The 17,453-nt window shown below is 35.0% G+C and overlaps 1 protein-coding gene across 1 annotated transcript; it reads right to left on the bottom strand.

Moving 5' to 3' along the window:
- Positions 1-815: 815 nt before the first annotated feature.
- Positions 816-17,032, bottom strand: LOC129939303 (DNA damage-binding protein 1). Its single transcript, XM_056047275.1, has 13 exons — positions 16,805-17,032; positions 16,488-16,636; positions 16,163-16,425; positions 15,886-16,091; positions 8,193-8,275; positions 7,977-8,130; positions 7,658-7,913; positions 7,368-7,599; positions 6,948-7,299; positions 1,937-2,941; positions 1,683-1,872; positions 1,226-1,622; positions 816-1,144 (listed from the first exon to the last, which is right to left on the bottom strand). The coding sequence occupies exons 1-13, from the start codon at positions 16,863-16,865 to the stop codon at positions 1,064-1,066; spliced, it is 3,429 nt and encodes a 1,142-aa protein (XP_055903250.1). The 5' UTR covers positions 16,866-17,032; the 3' UTR covers positions 816-1,063.
- Between the last annotated feature and the right edge of the window lie 421 nt (positions 17,033-17,453).

Below are 17,453 nucleotides of genomic sequence, written 5' to 3'. Positions count from 1 at the left end.
ATAAAAAATTAAATTTAAATTGGGTGGCGCAACAGTCCGTTGTGAACCAGGGCCTAGTGACTTACAACTCTCAACCATTCATGTGTCCGAGTACTGTTTGTCAGGAATGGAATGGAATGAAAGCTTAACTAGCAGAATCTTAAACCAAACGATAGAATATCGCGATAAAAGAAGCTTTGACCAAAAGTGGTTTCCTGTCACGCCAAAAATTAGCCATTAGCTCACGCAAATGATAAACAAACTGTTTATGTATGCCATTTGTGGTTCAGATGTTTTGTGACAGAAATACACACAATTTGTTGTGTATACATTGACCGTGTAATCTAATTTTTACTAATAAACATATTCTGAACGATATTAAATCAAATACACTGTTTGGTTTCCCCTATGACCTTGAGTTTTAAAAATCAGGAATTTTACTTGAACAGCATATCTGCTTTTATGTTCAGTAGTAAATGCAACTTTCAGTTGATTCGTTTTATTCGATATATTTGGTGATTTCGGTGTACTCATTGTATTTGCTTTAAAGTACTAACTTTTAACGAATACACGATTTTAATTGTTCTGGTCGATGATTCTTTCTTTTTGTTTTTTTTTAAACATGTAAACGCAATTAAAAATTAGGCCTACAGAATAAAAAAGTGTGTTCATTCCCAAACATTCTAAAACATCCCATTCCCGCGTTGAACAAATTTCTTTTTCTTGGAACTTAATGCAATCAGCAACAATTTTCAAGTATAATTTAAAGGAACCTTTTACGTATTTTAAATTGTTTGATCTTTAAACCACCGGATTTAAGTAAATGAAACTAAATATTAAATTCTTAAAATATTACTTTATCATTTCCAAAACAAAAATGTCTGGATCTTGCCAATGTTCATTTCATTGTATGGAAACATTTTATGTTTGCATAAGTATACAATATATATTTTTTTACATAAATATTTAATGGTATAAGAGTAAAGCACAAAAACAATTATGTGTGTTTAGTTTCGATTAAAAAGAAAAACATTTAAACTAAGCCAAAAGTTAATTAAGTGAATTTGCAAAGCAACTCCTCTTATTAATGAATCCTCGTGAGATCTTCCACTATTTTAATGACATCATCAACATCGGCTTCTTTCTTTTGGCTATTAATAGTTGTCTGTTGGGTTGACAAAAAAAGAACGAAAAAGTGTCGAATTAATTTAAATTGTTTTAAACATTTGCAGTTTAATAAACTTACTTCTAATCCAGTCACTGATTCTTTCATCTTTTCTCTGCTTAGATCGAGGAAGCATTCAATTAGATCTCCATCAATGAATCCCTCACATGGCTCATTCTTTTGGGGTGTATTGAAACTACGATAATACGAATGATCAATCTTTCCAACTGATTTAATTGTGTTCGTTAGCCTTTCTTCCAAACTATGCAGGAATTCATAAAAGTCCTGTGGGATTTGGGTCACAATGCCAATACCCCCATTTACTGTTCCATAGAGAACGCATCCCTGATTTGGCGTGGTTCGCTCGCCAACATTCTGCATTACCAATGAACCGTGTCGGAATACATTAACAATGTCTCCCAAATGAAACCGTGCCACTTCGGGAAGTAATTGGCGTTCTTCGTCTGTGGTTGCAGCACTGCAAATTTTTAATAAAATGTAAAACTATGGATTAAATTGTATTATATTTAATAATTACCTATCTTTTTGACACACAAACAAGTTGCCATTTGTTTCTGACCCCAAGAATGTGTCATCATCTAGAATTTCAACCGCCCGCATCCATTTTGGATCACAATCTCTTGCAATTTCAACGAAAATTCCTTCCATTTGTTTATGTTGTAAAAGTGTCATTGATCTTATCAAGTCTCCCACCAAAATGAAATCACCTACAAAAAGTTATAAAATTAAATTTTATGATGTATAAAGATTTATTTAAAAAAAAACACCTACCCTTAGCTTTCAAATACAATACGGTAATGTTGTTTTGAATATTACATTCCATACGTAGTTCCTTTTCATTTGTCCATTCATAAAGTCTAACAAAACTATTTATTCCAGCTAAGACTTTTCCATTGAATTCCACCAGCGCATGACAAGATCCATCAATTTTTGTCTCAGCCACTTGCGTTAGTTTGCCATCATTATAATGGAAAATAATAATCCTACCAACTTTGGGTTCAGCTTCGTCGCTATATATAAGTGCTGTAGAAACCACATAGTATGTATTAGGGTCATCTCCCAGTTTTGCCGACATCAACGCGATCACATACTCAGGTGGCATAAATTGATGGGCATGTAACACTTCAAATGTATTCTGATCAATAATGAGCAAATTATTGATATCCAATTCCTGGCCAATTTCAGCATTTGCCGATGATGCATTCGCTCCACCTGGCTTAGGAACCATATTACTTGAGTAAGTTATGTTTTGAGCCTGCGTCGAGGCACTGGGTCGTGAGGGCTTTGGTCCGCCACGTCCCTGAACGTCAATTCGTACAGTGGCAACTCCGAAAGTCTGGGAACTCTCTTGGTAGGCAATTCGACGTGGACCTTCACCCAGAGGCACTGTTCTTATATGCAACTTTTGAATTTCGTCAATTTTACCCAATATAACTGAGTTTTTCGTAGCCAATGCCAAGCTGTCAGGATATGCTTCGGCATTCAAAGAACACATATGATTGACTTCCTTTAGATTTACATTGGAGAAAACTAGTTTGTGATTCGAAGAGTAGATTACTGTTGGCCGATCTGAGCACGCAAATACATTTGTAGTCGATAGGGATTTGAAGGTTCGAAGAATAGTTGGCTGCGTTCCAAGGGTGACTTTCTTTTTGTCCGTTAATTTGCCATCAGTTTGATTAAGAATGAAATAAAACATAGATCCATCACCAAGAGCACAGAGCAGATAGTGTATGGACTCAAATGTGGTCATCAGAATTGAACGAGGAATTATTTCTATAAATAGAATTGATCAGAGAACATTAATAGCTGAATGTGTTTTATTTTTATTAATGTATCTACTTCTATTATTATAAACTAAAGAATGTTGTATCTTTTGATGGATATTCATATGATGAACAGGTTTTGTGATGGTTCATAGAAAAAACTTTTCATATGCGAGCGTAAGCTCATTTTTTCTCAAATTTAATCGGGTAATATGTTCATTGACCATATTGGTCGATTAAGGCATACTCGAAGATTTAAAAATTTAACTGCTTAAAATCAATCTGATATAGTGCCATATCACCACTCCGCTTTTCTCCTATGGTTCTTTAATTATCTTTAATTATTGAGATATGCGTACATTTTCAATATGCGTAAATTGTGCACACATTTCGTACCTCAATATGCGTTAATTCAAATTTGATTAGTTAAATTTGAATTCCGATGAAAGTTACATTGATTTCAAAAAAGAAATTTTTGATCTGATTAGTTGAACAGTTTTGTTGAAATATAATTGGTTGATACACAAATCTTAGCTCTAAATTCCCTCATCATCAGTTTTTTGAAATTATGTATTTATAGGTATTTCCAGCTTGACGTCAAGCCCGGAACACCACAAGTTTGAGGGGAAAGGGATTTTTAAACCAAGTCGGGATTAGAGCACTAAATAAGCACAAGAAGAGCCCTAAATCACCCCATCATTAGATTTTTAGAATTGTCTTTGGTTGAGAAAGTCTCCAAAAGTTTTAGCTTTACAACTTAGTTTTCGTATATGGCCTTAAAATAACAATTAGGAGTTGCGCGAACTAACGAGCCCAAATCACCCCATCATTAGTTTTTTTTTAAATTTGGTTTGGTTTAGAGAGTCTCCAAAAATTTTAACTTTGCGACCCAAAAAGAGCCTTAAATTCACTCATCATCAGTTTTTTGAAATTATGAACCTAAAGGTTAGGCCTTTTCAGCTTGACGTCAAGCTGGGATCACCACAAGTTTGAGAGAGATGGTATTTTTGAACCAAGTCGGGTTTAGAGCACTAAATTAGCACTAAAACAGCCATACATTTTTGCGTCATTAGAATTTCGAAATTCAATTGTGGTGTGGACCTCAGTTATCTTATTATATAAAAAAGGGGAAAGCTCTATAAAATAAATCTGCATGTTAAAATTACTGAGTGGCACTTTTGAATACGGACGACTTGAAACGGTGGTCAAATGGATAGAGGGTTAAAACAAAGTCAATGTTGACCCTAAATCTTAATACTGCGAATGATGTGTTTTTGGATAACAATACGCTCGTCCTTTCAAGGATTTGCATGATTGGGCAGTTTTGGAAACAATTTGTAAATCAGACACCAGTTGAAATTTGGTTTAAAAAAAAAACCACATCTGTCTCACTTGAAAACTTTTGGTTCAGAATGCTTCATTTTTGTAGTAAAGGAAAAGCTACAGGTCAAACAAATTACTGATCATTGAGTATGCTTCATATCGGTTGCAAGATATGAAGCAGAATAAACTAATAATTGGTCGACACATAAACTTCAATGAAGATCGCAAGTTACGGAGCCAAAAGATTTGATGTGGTACGGCGAGTGAAACTATTATTTCTGATTTCACAGTTTTATATAAAAATCCAATTTTATTTACTAAACTTAATCTAGATCACAATTATAACAATTGATAGTCTACGAGCTTATCTACGTGTTAACTGTAGGGCGAATCATCAACGACTGACTCTGTTTAGTCAAACAACTAGAAATGGTAACTGTGCGTGTGCAGACTGCGGAGAGCTAATTACGATATTAAGCTTATACTGAACCTTACATTAAGTCTGCAAGCAATCATTCAAGTAATGATGGTGATGATTTCGGAGTCATAGGGTGACCACTACAGACTATAGAAATATCGACTTCAGAGGCGAAACGTTATGCTTCGGATTTTCAAACTAAACGAAGTGAATGCATTTAAAGACAACCTGAAAGACTAAGCTTTTGTTCTTAATAAGCAGAGTTAGATAGCGACTATTTCGATCTTACAGCTGAAGAGTACGTCAAAGATGAACCAAGAAGTCAAAGAATGAGTTGGTTGACCAGAATTGGAAAACGCAATTCAAAATAAGTACCAATCCCTATTTAAGAAAAAAAAACTTGGAATGTTATGTAATTTTCTAAAGCATCAAAAGCCTATTAAGAGCAAGTGGGGTTGTAAACTGAAACGCAAAGTAGATGGGAACTCAAAAGTTTAAGGCAATTGGCAAAACCTCATCTGCCGCACTGAATACCCTACTCTGTCTCACACCTCTTGATATAATAACAAGCTCATCCTCTAGCCTTCATCGCAGTGGGTTAACAACAACATTGGCCACTCCCTAATTAACATAATCAGTCTTTCACGCTTCAAAAGGGATTCAAACAGGTTTCATTGAGCTTAGCCTCAAGATTCATGTGGTATCACAATTTGTCATTAAACTGACAATCACCTAACCTAACTTAACGTAAGGTGGCAAGAAAAAGTGTACAGATCCTTTCTATGGGGAATTTATTGGATCTCTAATATATAGAATTGTAAATACAAGGCCGGACTTATGTGCTGCAATTTTACAATACATCCGTGGAACAATATGCGTTTTTTATTGGTAAATTTATACGCAGCGCATAAAAATCTTACACACTAAACAACAACAAGGAAATAGTGCGGATAAATAAGGCAGTAAAAATAGTGCATATAAATAGTTCAGATAAAGTTTTGGAATGCTTGGAATAGAATGACATTTCATCCAGTTATAGAAATATTTTTTACTTAAAGGTTGGCAGGATTTTTTCTTGTGCTCTGTTTTCACTAGAATAAAAATAAATTGGTTTGAAATATTAATCTACGATTAGACTGTCAACTTAAATATTTAATGCGTTGACTACTTGACATCACCCAAAAATCATCAATAATCACAGTGCTATCTCTAAATATATTGATGTGTGTTAGGACTCGCCCAAATCAAAGCAAAAACAAATTTTCGTCATTGGTCGAGTTTAAAGGCTCTCCCAAACCAATGCGAAAGTGACATATTCGCTGACGCGGCATTATTTATTTGTCATTTTTGTTATCATTGTGAATGATTCGCCTTGATTCGCTTCGCGTCAGTTATGGCAGTGTAAGTTTATTTTGGGAAGAGAAAGTTTAATTGTGGCGCTGAATGTTTCACGTTGATTTGTTTGCTTTCACACAGGAAAATTGAGTTGTCAGCAACTGGGAGCTTGTAGGCAAGACGGGCTTATGTTCGTTGTGTCCATACGATGAAGAGAAAATTAATCTGCACATCCCTATCTCACACCCTTGAAATCTATCTATCTTTTACAGATGCAATACAAAATCTTTCAAGTTGAATCCAAGAATATTGTTTGCATTTGGGTTGTAATCTAACCATCTCTCTCTTTTTCACTCACATATAATCTACCTGTTTCACTGCTTGCACCTACTATTAAAAATTTAATGTGGACAGGCACTCTTATGTCATTTCAATCTTTCAATTCATGCTCCACTCTATTCTGACTGGACCTGCATGTACACATTAACTTAAATTCTTATTTAACGTTACACAAAAACAACGCACATACCAACTTGGAGATTTAAAATAAGAGTGCATATAATAGTAAACATATGTTTTATTCACACTTTCCATTACTGCACTTATTTTCCATTACTGTACTAGCTATAATTTACCAATAAAATACGCCTAATGGCTCTGAAAACGCAATATCAAAAATAAGATGATGACGGAACCCTGTTGTGCTTCTGCGATGCTGACTGGGGAGGTGATTGAAATGATCGAAAATCTTCTTAAGGATACATATTTAAGTTAATTTTAAACATCGTGGACTGGGCACCAAGAAGCTATTAGCAGTTAATAAGTAGAATAATCTTTCCCAGTAAGGAAATTTGAATCTCTACATTCTTTTATAATAGCGTCTTATGTTTAAAAAAAAAAAAAAAAAAACATTTTGAAAATTTAGTTTGAACCAACTTACCACCACCCAATTTTTCTGTATAAATAGTTTCCAAGTTTGGCAGAGATAGTATCATAGCCGAAATATCAGTCCATAAGCCAACTGCAACCAAATCAGAATGAGAACTTGAATCATCTAATGGTGTGATATCCAAGCAGGCAACTTCATATTCCAATGATTTGTGACATTTCTCAACTAGTTTACCATCTTCTATGGTCAAATAGTATAAATCACATGCTGATGCAACAATCAATTGAGTTGCATTACAGGCAACAACACCAATACGTTTACCACCTGGTGGTTGCCATTCAGCAACAAGAGTCTTAGTACCACCCTTAACTAATCGGGCAGTCAACGGTGTAATTTGAATGATCTAACAAATAGATAATTGATTGATTTAAAGATGCTGTTGAAAATATTTTATTATATTTTACTACATACCTGCTCATGATCAACATTGGAGCAGTGAAAGGTTTGCTGGTCACTCAAGAAACCAGGAATATCAGTTTCTTCAACTTCTTCTCCGGTCAGAGTTAAAATGCGAGTGTGTCCGACAAAGGCTAGAACTAGTGTGTTTTCGTAAACGCTGTCGTCGATTCCGACTTTAAGTGACCACATTCCTTTGATTCCGGGTAGGTCAATGCAAGCGTGTTCTTGTATTCCAATACCAATCCTTGAATTTTAAATTTGTTTTTACTCGAGGATTTTTTGGTTTTGTTTATAGTACTTACCTAATAATTCTCAAGGAACCATCTTTAAAGCTACCAGAGCATGTAATTATTTGTCCTTGACCTTGTCGATCTAAATCGACAACTCCCAAATCCAGAATGGGACCCAAATTAGTGAATACTTCCATCGGAATAACATAAGAACCACTCTCGTTTGGTGTTGTACTTAAGCGAACCAATTGCGAGTCACCATGTTTCGAACCAATGAACAAAAAGCCATTGTCCAAATAAGTAATGCATTCTGGTATTGAAATTTCACCTTTGAAAATTATAAATTTAACATAAATATTTTGCCCTTATAATTGACTTTGAAAATAGTTACCCAATAATTCTACTTTGATTTCTTTCACAACAAAAACTCCTTTTCCATTATCTGCGGTTTCCAAAAATAACATAAACAATTGACCAAACATGTTTCCTAGTAAATAACGTTGCCCTTTGCTATCGACTCGAGCATAACAATTGATTGTACTTTGCTGAAAACATATGAAAGGTTGTAAAGAAAAATAAAAGAATTATTATTTTATATTAACATTACCTTGAATGTTGATGGTGCAACTGCATGATAATTACTTCCATCGTGGTATACGATTGATTCACGGCCAATAACAATCGCCCCTCCTAAAAACAGAAGAAGAATAAAATAAATCATTTACATATGCCTTAAAATATAAATTAAAATAAGATCTAAATAAGAAGTAATTGCTTTAAATGTTGAGTTTTTAAATTCACAGACTTTGTAAACTTTCCAGATAGATCAATCGGAAAATAATTGTACATCAAAACTGCAGCCATGTGAGGCAAGCCATAAAAAAGAAAATAAAGTAGTCACATTTGTCATCCTGAATAGGTATATAGTAATTTAATTGTCCGCTTTCGATGAAAACATTTACAATAGAGACAAAAGTGGTGTGCCGGATTAGAATTGTCCATGAATGATGAAGTCAGGTAGGTAGGTAGAAATGGCGATCTCAAGGCAACCTAGCCCGAGATCCAATTAACGCTGTAGTGCGCCGTTTTGATACCAAAAACTCGTTTGACCTTTGATTGAAAGGGATAGATTGATAGAGAAGCTTCATAGCGATTATGTTAGAGGTCTCTAATCTTTGTCTCAGATAGCTCTTCAAGCTCGTGAAAGAATGCTTTTCCAAAGTATTTGATTCTAGTGTTTGCCAAAGCAGGACATTTGCAGAGGAAATGGATTATCGTTTCACTTTCTCTTTGGTCACTACAGCTACGGCAAAAGGTGTTGTAAGAGATACCCAACTTCTCTGCATGAACTCCTATAGGCCAATGTCCGGTACAAACCGCAACAATCCTGGCTATTTCTTGCCTTGGTCTGCATAGAAGACCGTTTGTACGGGTTTTATTATAGGTGGGCCATATCTTCCTAGATATAATGCAGTTGGGTAAATTGCTCCACCTTCGGTTTGATTCAGTTTGGTAGATAGAAAAGATTTTACCCTTCATAGCACCAAGAGGAATGTTAACCATTTCCGCAAGTGAGCTATGAAGGGCCGATCCTTGCCTGGCTAGCTCGTCAGCCTGTTCTTTTCCTACGATACCACTATGCCCCGAAACCCAGGTCAGGGTGACACCGAGGTTAATATTCAGGCTCGCAAGCTCATCGCGACATTGCTGGACCAATTTAGATGAGGATGAGGCCGAGTTAATGGCTTTGACAGCTGCCTGGCTGTCTGTGAAGATAGCCGCATTTCGGTTTTGGTTTGGGTTTTATTTAAGTATCTTACATGCCTCCCTAATTGCCAGCAGTTCAGCTTGAAAAACGCTAGCAAAGTCAGGAAGCCTAAATGATTTAGCTACATTTAGGGACTCAGAAAAGATCCCAGAACCAACTCCGCACTCCATCTTTGAGCCGTCATTAAAGATGGTTGTGTCGAAACCTATCGACACGATGTCATCCTCCCAATCTTCTCTCGATGGGAAAATAACCTTAAAACCCTTACTAAGGCTCAAAGTAGGAGTGCAGTAGTCAGTGTCTACCGAGATAATATCTGAGGGAATCAATTTCGTTGTGTTGCTGTGACCATAAGGTTTTGACAACCAGCTGTTTGATTTCTTCAGCCTAATAGCGCCGTTGGGCAAGTTCACATGGCCCCTGTGGTGCCCACGCAAGCTGTTCTCTGAACCTTCGATGAAGTCAACTGACTTTGCGATATTTAAAAATGTGAGAAAAGGAACTCGAGAATAAAAGAAAACACGTAATTTCCGTCCAAAGGAAATTTAGTCTAGAGTTCGGCGGTACTCCCCCGAGTATACGGACAATTATGAGGCTGGTGACCATGTTTGTAGAATCTGGGAATCACACGGCGATACCATCATCGAGATCCCAATGTTCGTGTTCAGGGTACAATCGGCAACATTGGCCCGTTTATGCAAAACTGCTTGCAATATTAATTTTTCAATTGGGTCTATAATGCAAAACTTTTTAGTTCACTGGATTCACAAATATTTGAAGCTCCGGTAATCGAAAAAATTATTCAATTTGGGTTATTGGTGTACCTTATAGAGCAGATCATAGTTGAAGATTTTTTTTCTTAACTTTGAATGTAAAATTTAGAAAAAGGGCTTTGAAACGTTTTTGGTTTCATAATATGCATTGCCATTATTAAGATCGATAATTAAAAAAAAATATTTTTTAATTGTTTAATTTAATGTTTTTGGAAACACTACTTTTTGCACACTTTTTTGACTTCAAATTGTATAGAAAATAAAGATTCCACAAGTGGTGCTAAGATCTCAACTGATTCAGAATCCTTATATATTTCTTAATATAAATCCAAAACATCAACTTCATCATTTTGCATCGAACTGAGCTAGGGAGATTTGAATTTTGAATCACGAGTTTTTTTGTAACTATGATAGACGGAAGAGTATTAAACGAATTAACGGAAACAAAGTCTACGTCTAAGACACAAAAGAACTTCAATAAAGATGAATCAATTGAGGACGAAAATAATAAGGAATATGGAAACTCTCTATTGCACGCTAGAATCCGATGCATGGAATTTATTTTGAAGCTTGTGTATACTTTTCGACAAGAAGGAGAAGGTACTGATGAATCGATTGGGACTAAGAAGGCGAAAAAGAGAAGAAAACAAGTGATCGAAAGGCGTTTTCGCGATGTCCTTGGCCTTGATGTGGATAAACCAAAGAAAGGGTTTGGAAACACTAATGACGGGAACACTGCAAGAAGATTTTTTGAACAATCGAATGCCACCGCTCAAATAACTGGAGTCAATGGAGAAGTTATAATGAGGCTCAAAGTAATATTGAACGTTTTGAACTGCAGAGAAGTAGTGAATGTAGTTAAATTTGGGGAGTATACTAAGAAAACGGCAGACCTTTTAAAACAAAAGTATCCTGAAAAACTACTCACACCTACTCTACACAAAATATTGATTCATAGTCAAAATATCATTGAATATCAATCACTACCACTTGGAGAACTGTCAGAAGCCCAGGAATGCAAAATTAACACTACAAGAAATATCGATATCAGAATATGTACGTGTAACGTTTCAAGGATTCGGCAGAATGAGGACCTATTTAACATGCTAGGAACATCTTCGGATCCACTTATTTCTTCCTTAAGGCATGTGAGAAGCCAAAAAGATCTGAACGAATGATACTCTCCAGAAATGATGAGTTTATTACACATTCCCCCGGACTTACGAGTAGATGATAGTTTTCAAGAAATTTAGTATTTATATATTAATTTGTTTTGTCCTTATTTCTTTTTACACTGTTTGACTTTTGATATGTCACCAAAATACATTATGTATTCTTGAATACTGGAAAATAAAAAAAAATACTTTTTTTCCTACTTTTTCACTCGAATTGGTCCCTTTTCCTTTTGCTCTACTGTTTCAATTCACTTAGATTACTTAAAAAAATGATTTTCACAATTGCATATTAAAATACTTTGAGTTACCGCTTGTTTATCATCGTTGTTAGGACTTCTTATTTTAACACAAATTTTTGAAACACCATGTTAACAGTTTTTTTTTTTAAAAGTCATAATTTTTATAGCGATGGAAATTTCCTTCAAGATAAAAAAAAATTTAAGCAATACCTTTATTCGTTTAGAAAATATGATTTTTGCATCCAAAAAGTCAAAACGGCCCACTGTGCGCCGATGTAAAAACTTTAAGATGACTTAAACTGTTTCCGTAAAAAGTCCAAATTACAAGCGAATTAAACCCTCAGGATTTTCCTGCCCGCTAGGGATTTTTCCGAAAAATGATTACAATGGCCAAAGAAGACAACACATTGATTAATTGTTTATTCATGTCAGATGAGGCCTATTTTAACCTGAACGGCAATGAAAACAAGCAAAATTGTCATATTTGGAGTGAGTCAAACCCAGAAATACTCCATGAGACGAAACTGCAACTAAAACAAGTCTCTGCGTAGTACGCAGTTTCGTCAAGGTGTATTGTCTATTATTCTTTGAAGAAAACGGTGAAAAGTAACTATCAATGGGAACCGTTATTTAAAGATGTTGAATAAGTTTTTGGTATCCAGGATTGTGCCGAAGACGTATCTTATTGAACAGAATTTGGTTGCAACAAGATGGAGCATCTGCACATATAGACAGACCAGCTATGGCGGAGCTCCAACGAAAACTCCCACACATAATTTATTTCCAGGAACTCCACTTTTCACTAGCCCCCAAGGTTACCTGACCTGACTGGACCAGACTTTTTTTTATGGCGTTATGTCAAGCAGGAGCTGTACAAAATGAAACCCAGGAATTTGACTGAATTGAAGCAGTCCATAGTAAAATACAGGCACAGACACAGTTGCTAAGAGTAAAACCAAATTAAAACAACAACATGTCGCACCTCCGGTGCAATAATGACGTAAATGCAATTTTCTTAAATGTTCAGGAATCACGGTTAAAGTTTGCTTGCTTATTGAAAATACTATATCGCCCTAAAATAGGCCTACAGAATCGACTTCAAGAGTCCTAAAAATAGCTGACTATTCAGTGAGTTAGAGTTCATATTATTACCTTTTATATCTTTCACCTGTTTCTTTTTTGAGCTTATGAAGGGTTTGAACTATTGTGGAGCGCAAGGTACATTACGACTTTGTTGCTCCGAAAAATTTTATAGTTTAAACTTTTGTGTCAAACAAAAAAGTGGCCTCTTTTGGGCACTAGCAAAGATACAATCACGTCAATTTTACCACGGATAAAACTTGACATTTGGGACATTATGGCGTTCTTAACTCAATTTCAGAAAAAATTGCAATTGCGTCGATATTGCACCGGAGGTGCGATGTATTGGAAGTAGTTTTAACCGTTATCAAAAAAAAGTTAGACTTTGTTATACAAAATTACATGGGTTTTATTTTTTGTACTTGTTGATTGTTTGGAGATAAACCGTATCTTGGGTAAGAGTGTGTTTTTGGTAGACATTAAAATAGAAACACATTGGAACACAGACCTTAATATTTAACTAGTATTAAAAATATTAGTTTTTAATATTTTGTTCACTTTAGGAAGAAAATTTCAATTATTTTAATAATATTACAATTAATTCTAAGGAAAACATGGGTCGCTGTAAGCATCATTTCCTATAAGAGAAAGCTGTCATTTAAGTTCTACGAAGTGGGGGAGAATCTTTGGGGGAAAAAGCGAGTATAATGAGCAGATCTCTCAAATTGATTGCAAAATCAATTTGACAGCTAAGAGCTAAAAAACAGAGGGGAAAAATAAGCAAAGCAACCACAAAAGAAGGCTGAAAGATAATTTGCGTCTCAAAAATGATCCTTACAAGTCTTCAAAGGAAATAAAAAACAAACTAAAGCTTCCAATAACTTCCAGAACTGTTCGTAGAAGACTTGTTGAAGCTAACTTGCTCAGAAGGATCGCAAGAATGGTGCCCTTTCTGGAGAAAACAAAATATAACAACGCGGTTTAAATTCGCCCATGATCATTTTGATTGGAGTAGGCTAAAAGGATTCAAAAAGTGGAGGAATTTTATGTGGATAGACGGAACAAAGATAAATTTGTTCGGAAATGATGGCAGACAAACCGTTAGAAGGCTTAATTTTAAAGATATGAACCACAAATACATCCAGCAAATGGTCACGAATTGTGGCGGCAGTATCATACCTTGGGGCGTTGGACCAATACATTTGATTGAGGGTAAAATGGATCAAAATATGAAGGTAAATATCTTGAAGGATACGATGCTGCCTTATGCTTACAAGAATCTGCCTCTCAAATGTGTTTTACAGCAGGAAAGCGACCCTTAGCACACATCCAAATCTGCTTAAATGTATTTTAAGAACCGAAAGATCAGCGTATTAGAGTGGCCATCCTAATTGCCTGACTAAATCCTATAGAACATTTTGGAAGAGATTTAAAATGTGCGGTTTGGAAACATTTAACAAAATATAAAGCGGAACTTTGGAGCATATTTCAACAGTTATTGTGGTACAATATTTCAATTGACAGATGCCGCTGATTATTTGACTCAATGTCCAACTGATGTCACGCTGTAAATAAAGCTAAGGGCAGGGTACCAGATATTAAAATAATTTTTAAAATCCAGAATAGCTTTGCATTTAATTTAATTTAATTTTTTAAATCTTTGTATCTATTTTAATGTCCACGAAATTTGTTAATTTTTTTACAGCTATGAATTGTAAATTTTGTATGTTATAATTTTACTACAAGCAATGGATAATTTAAGTTTGAAAAAAAAAATAAGAAAATGAAGACCAAACTTGAAAAAAAATCTTTTCAAGTCAGTACAAAATTTAATTTTTAAAACACTGTTATGTGTTTCTATTTTAATGTCCATATCTGTATATAATTGAGCAGATCCCAACATCAATTACCAAATTTTTGATCAGGTGTCGTGTGGGAGACCGTGGAGGTCATTTGCGGTCTATCATCTTCAAAATAAAATTTGTTCTCATAACTAAAATCTTTAAGGGTCACTCAATGTCTTAATCGCGATTTCCGACCTCATTGGAACAATAAAGGGCAAATAGTTAACAATGTTTTTCCTTTTAAAAACAATCGCAATGAATGCAGGCTGACTTTTCGAAGGTCTAGACAAGCTGGCGAAACCTTTTTAAGTCCCAATTAAAATATAATTTTGGTATTACTCTTACTCCCGTCCTAATTGTCAAGAACACCGAGGAACATTTTATTTATGATAGCGTTGTAACTATCGCTCAAACAATGAATAAAAGAGATTAAGAAAATGGTTATGCAGGTGAGTGCTAAGACAATGAAGGCCAAAGTTAAGTTATTTTATTTTTCAATTTAAACCAAATTTAGCGCAACAGTAGGTTAAGAACTAGGACCTAGTGACTTACAACTTTCGACCTATCTTGTGTGCGTGCCAGTCAAGGATAGAGGAATTATAGTTTCAGGGCGAATTCGAACTTTGAGAAAGGTCTTTGCAGGACAAAAATAACTATAGAAGGATTTGTTAATTCCATGCAAGAGATATTACCCGTGAAAAAACTTAAGCTGGCACAAACAGGGATTGATTAAGGAGAAGCTTACAAGGAAATTCCATGTCAAGTTGCAGCACAAATTAAAGAGCACAACTTGCACCTAGAAAATTTATTCTCTGAAAGTGATCTCAAGATTATGAGCCTTGCCACTATACTCTCTGTTCTTGCTGCCCAAGAAGCACTAGCTCATGCAAAACTTCTTGATGAGAAGAGAAGAACCAAACTTTGAGAAAGGCCTTTACAGGACAAAAATAACTATAGAAGGATTTGTTAATTCCATGCAAAAGACATTACCCGTGAAAAGACTTTCAGCCCTATTCTACTATACGTTCACGTGAATGTTTGTATTCCGCTATCCGCCAGGATAAAATAAATTGCTTGAAAATGCTTATAAATTGATAGCGAAATAAACTTTAAACAATTAGATTACCTTTAGAAATCCAATAATAAATATTGTTAAAGTTTTGCATTCAAAGGATGCACGATTTCAAGAAATATTTTGATGTAAATGTAACGAATCATTCACGTGAATCGAAAGATTCGAACGAATCGTATAGCAGAATATGCCTTTTTAGCTGACACAAACAGGGATTGAATCCGAGACCTCTAGCTTGTTAGTTCGACACACTAACCAACACGCAACGCGTACTACAGTTTTTAATTTATATTATTTTTGTACACATTTCGAAACAACTGAAATATTCAAATTTGTCAAATAAACTTACCCAAAGGTGTTGGAACAGGAATCAGCAATGTCGCCTCCGTCTCAACATTATCTTGCTTCCAAGCGATTTTCATGAATTCTTTGTCTCTCAGATTAATTTCATGAGTCTTGACATGCCGCCCATCGTTATCCTTATGGATGACAATTATGGTTGGATTAACACATCCATAAAGAAACTCTACGTCGTAAACAAGAAGTTCATCCATTCTGTAAATCAAAATCGAACATCAATTGATTTCAAATTGTGATTACAAATTATTATCATATTTTTGAATTACCTTAAGTTAGTTGCTTTTAATTCACTTGTATCTTTGTCCAAGGGGATAATTGTAAACAATCCCATATACAAACACATTCCAATCACACGAGCTTTTGGATCTATCACCGCTATCATGCCTCCCTCAGTTTCCCTACCGACTTGATCGTAAACATTGCCATGTGCTTTAGTGTTGATGGTAATATTGTCGCCAACCATTTTGATCTCAAGAATCATAACATTGTAACGCTGGGTCAGAATGAAGAGGACATCTTTTTTGCTATCCTATAAAATTCATACATTACATAGTTAAAAACAAAATAGACGAAAGAAATATGAACACTAACCTGTGGTCGGAAATGTCTCATCACAGTGATTTGCCCATTGATATTGACTTCCTTGAGAGGACGCAATCCCTCGGGTGTAACCAAATAAATGTCCAATTGATTGTTCTTGGCCACAACTAAATTAAGGTCCACTGCCGATGTAAAGTTGCCTGCGAAAGGGAAAAATCAGAAAATTATATAAATCTCAATGAAATGTTTAATTCATTTTTAGAACACCGGGAGCACCTTAACGGATAAGATGCATTTAATTTCATCGAAAAGAGAAGCACTTTTCAAAGCGCGTTTCATCCACGAGTGCGGGGGCTATAAAAACTTACCGGTAACACAGGCTACTACAGCTGTCGGTTTTTGGGCAGTCACTACGTAATGATGAGACATCGTTGCAGGTTTTACTGCAAATTAGTAAGTAGTTGAAAATTAAATTTAATTGATTTCGAACAATTTCAGAAATCGAACAAAACAAGAAGCACGGAAAATAAGTTTTTAGAAAAACACCAAAAAATTACGATGGTGCCTGCCGCGCTTCAGAAAAAGAGTGAAAGGAGTTACCATACGCAACATTAAACAACAGCCAACTGTCTTGTCGTTTTTTGACAGAAGAATGTAGTAGATTGAAGTATTTAGGGTATCAAAAATGGTTGCGTTCAATCTCGTGTTGGATATCGATGGATATATGACAGGACCTCGTAAGAAGTTTTGGGGTGTTTTACAGAATCGATAAAAAACTGTTTTCAAAGAGTTACTAAGTTGAAAATAAATAAAAATATTAGTCAATTATCCAGTTTCGGCTTTCTTCATGGTTTAATTGTATTATTTTTCGAAATTATTTGTCCTTTTAGCTTTTACAGTAACATACGAGGTATTGTCTTTTTTTTTTATCTCTTACGGGGTCCTGCAGTGCTTAAAAGAAATTTTTTGTTTCTTTGATAAAAATAAAAATCAATTACTGTTTCATAGAATTCATAT

This window comes from Eupeodes corollae, chromosome 1, assembly GCF_945859685.1.
Source record: "Eupeodes corollae chromosome 1, idEupCoro1.1, whole genome shotgun sequence".
Taxonomy (NCBI): Eukaryota; Metazoa; Arthropoda; class Insecta; order Diptera; family Syrphidae; genus Eupeodes; species Eupeodes corollae.
This window is presented reverse-complemented; position numbering and strand designations above follow the sequence as displayed.

Coding starts and splice junctions, on each gene's coding strand:
- LOC129939303 (XM_056047275.1), bottom strand. CDS start 16,865: ATGTCTCATCATTACGTAGTGACTGCCCAAAAACCGACAGCTGTAGTA. Junction 1,873..1,936: donor ATTGTATTTGAAAGCTAAGG/GTAGGTGTTTTT, acceptor AACTTTTTGTAG/GTGATTTCATTTTGGTGGGA. Junction 1,623..1,682: donor TTTGTGTGTCAAAAAGATAG/GTAATTATTAAA, acceptor AAAAATTTGCAG/TGCTGCAACCACAGACGAAG.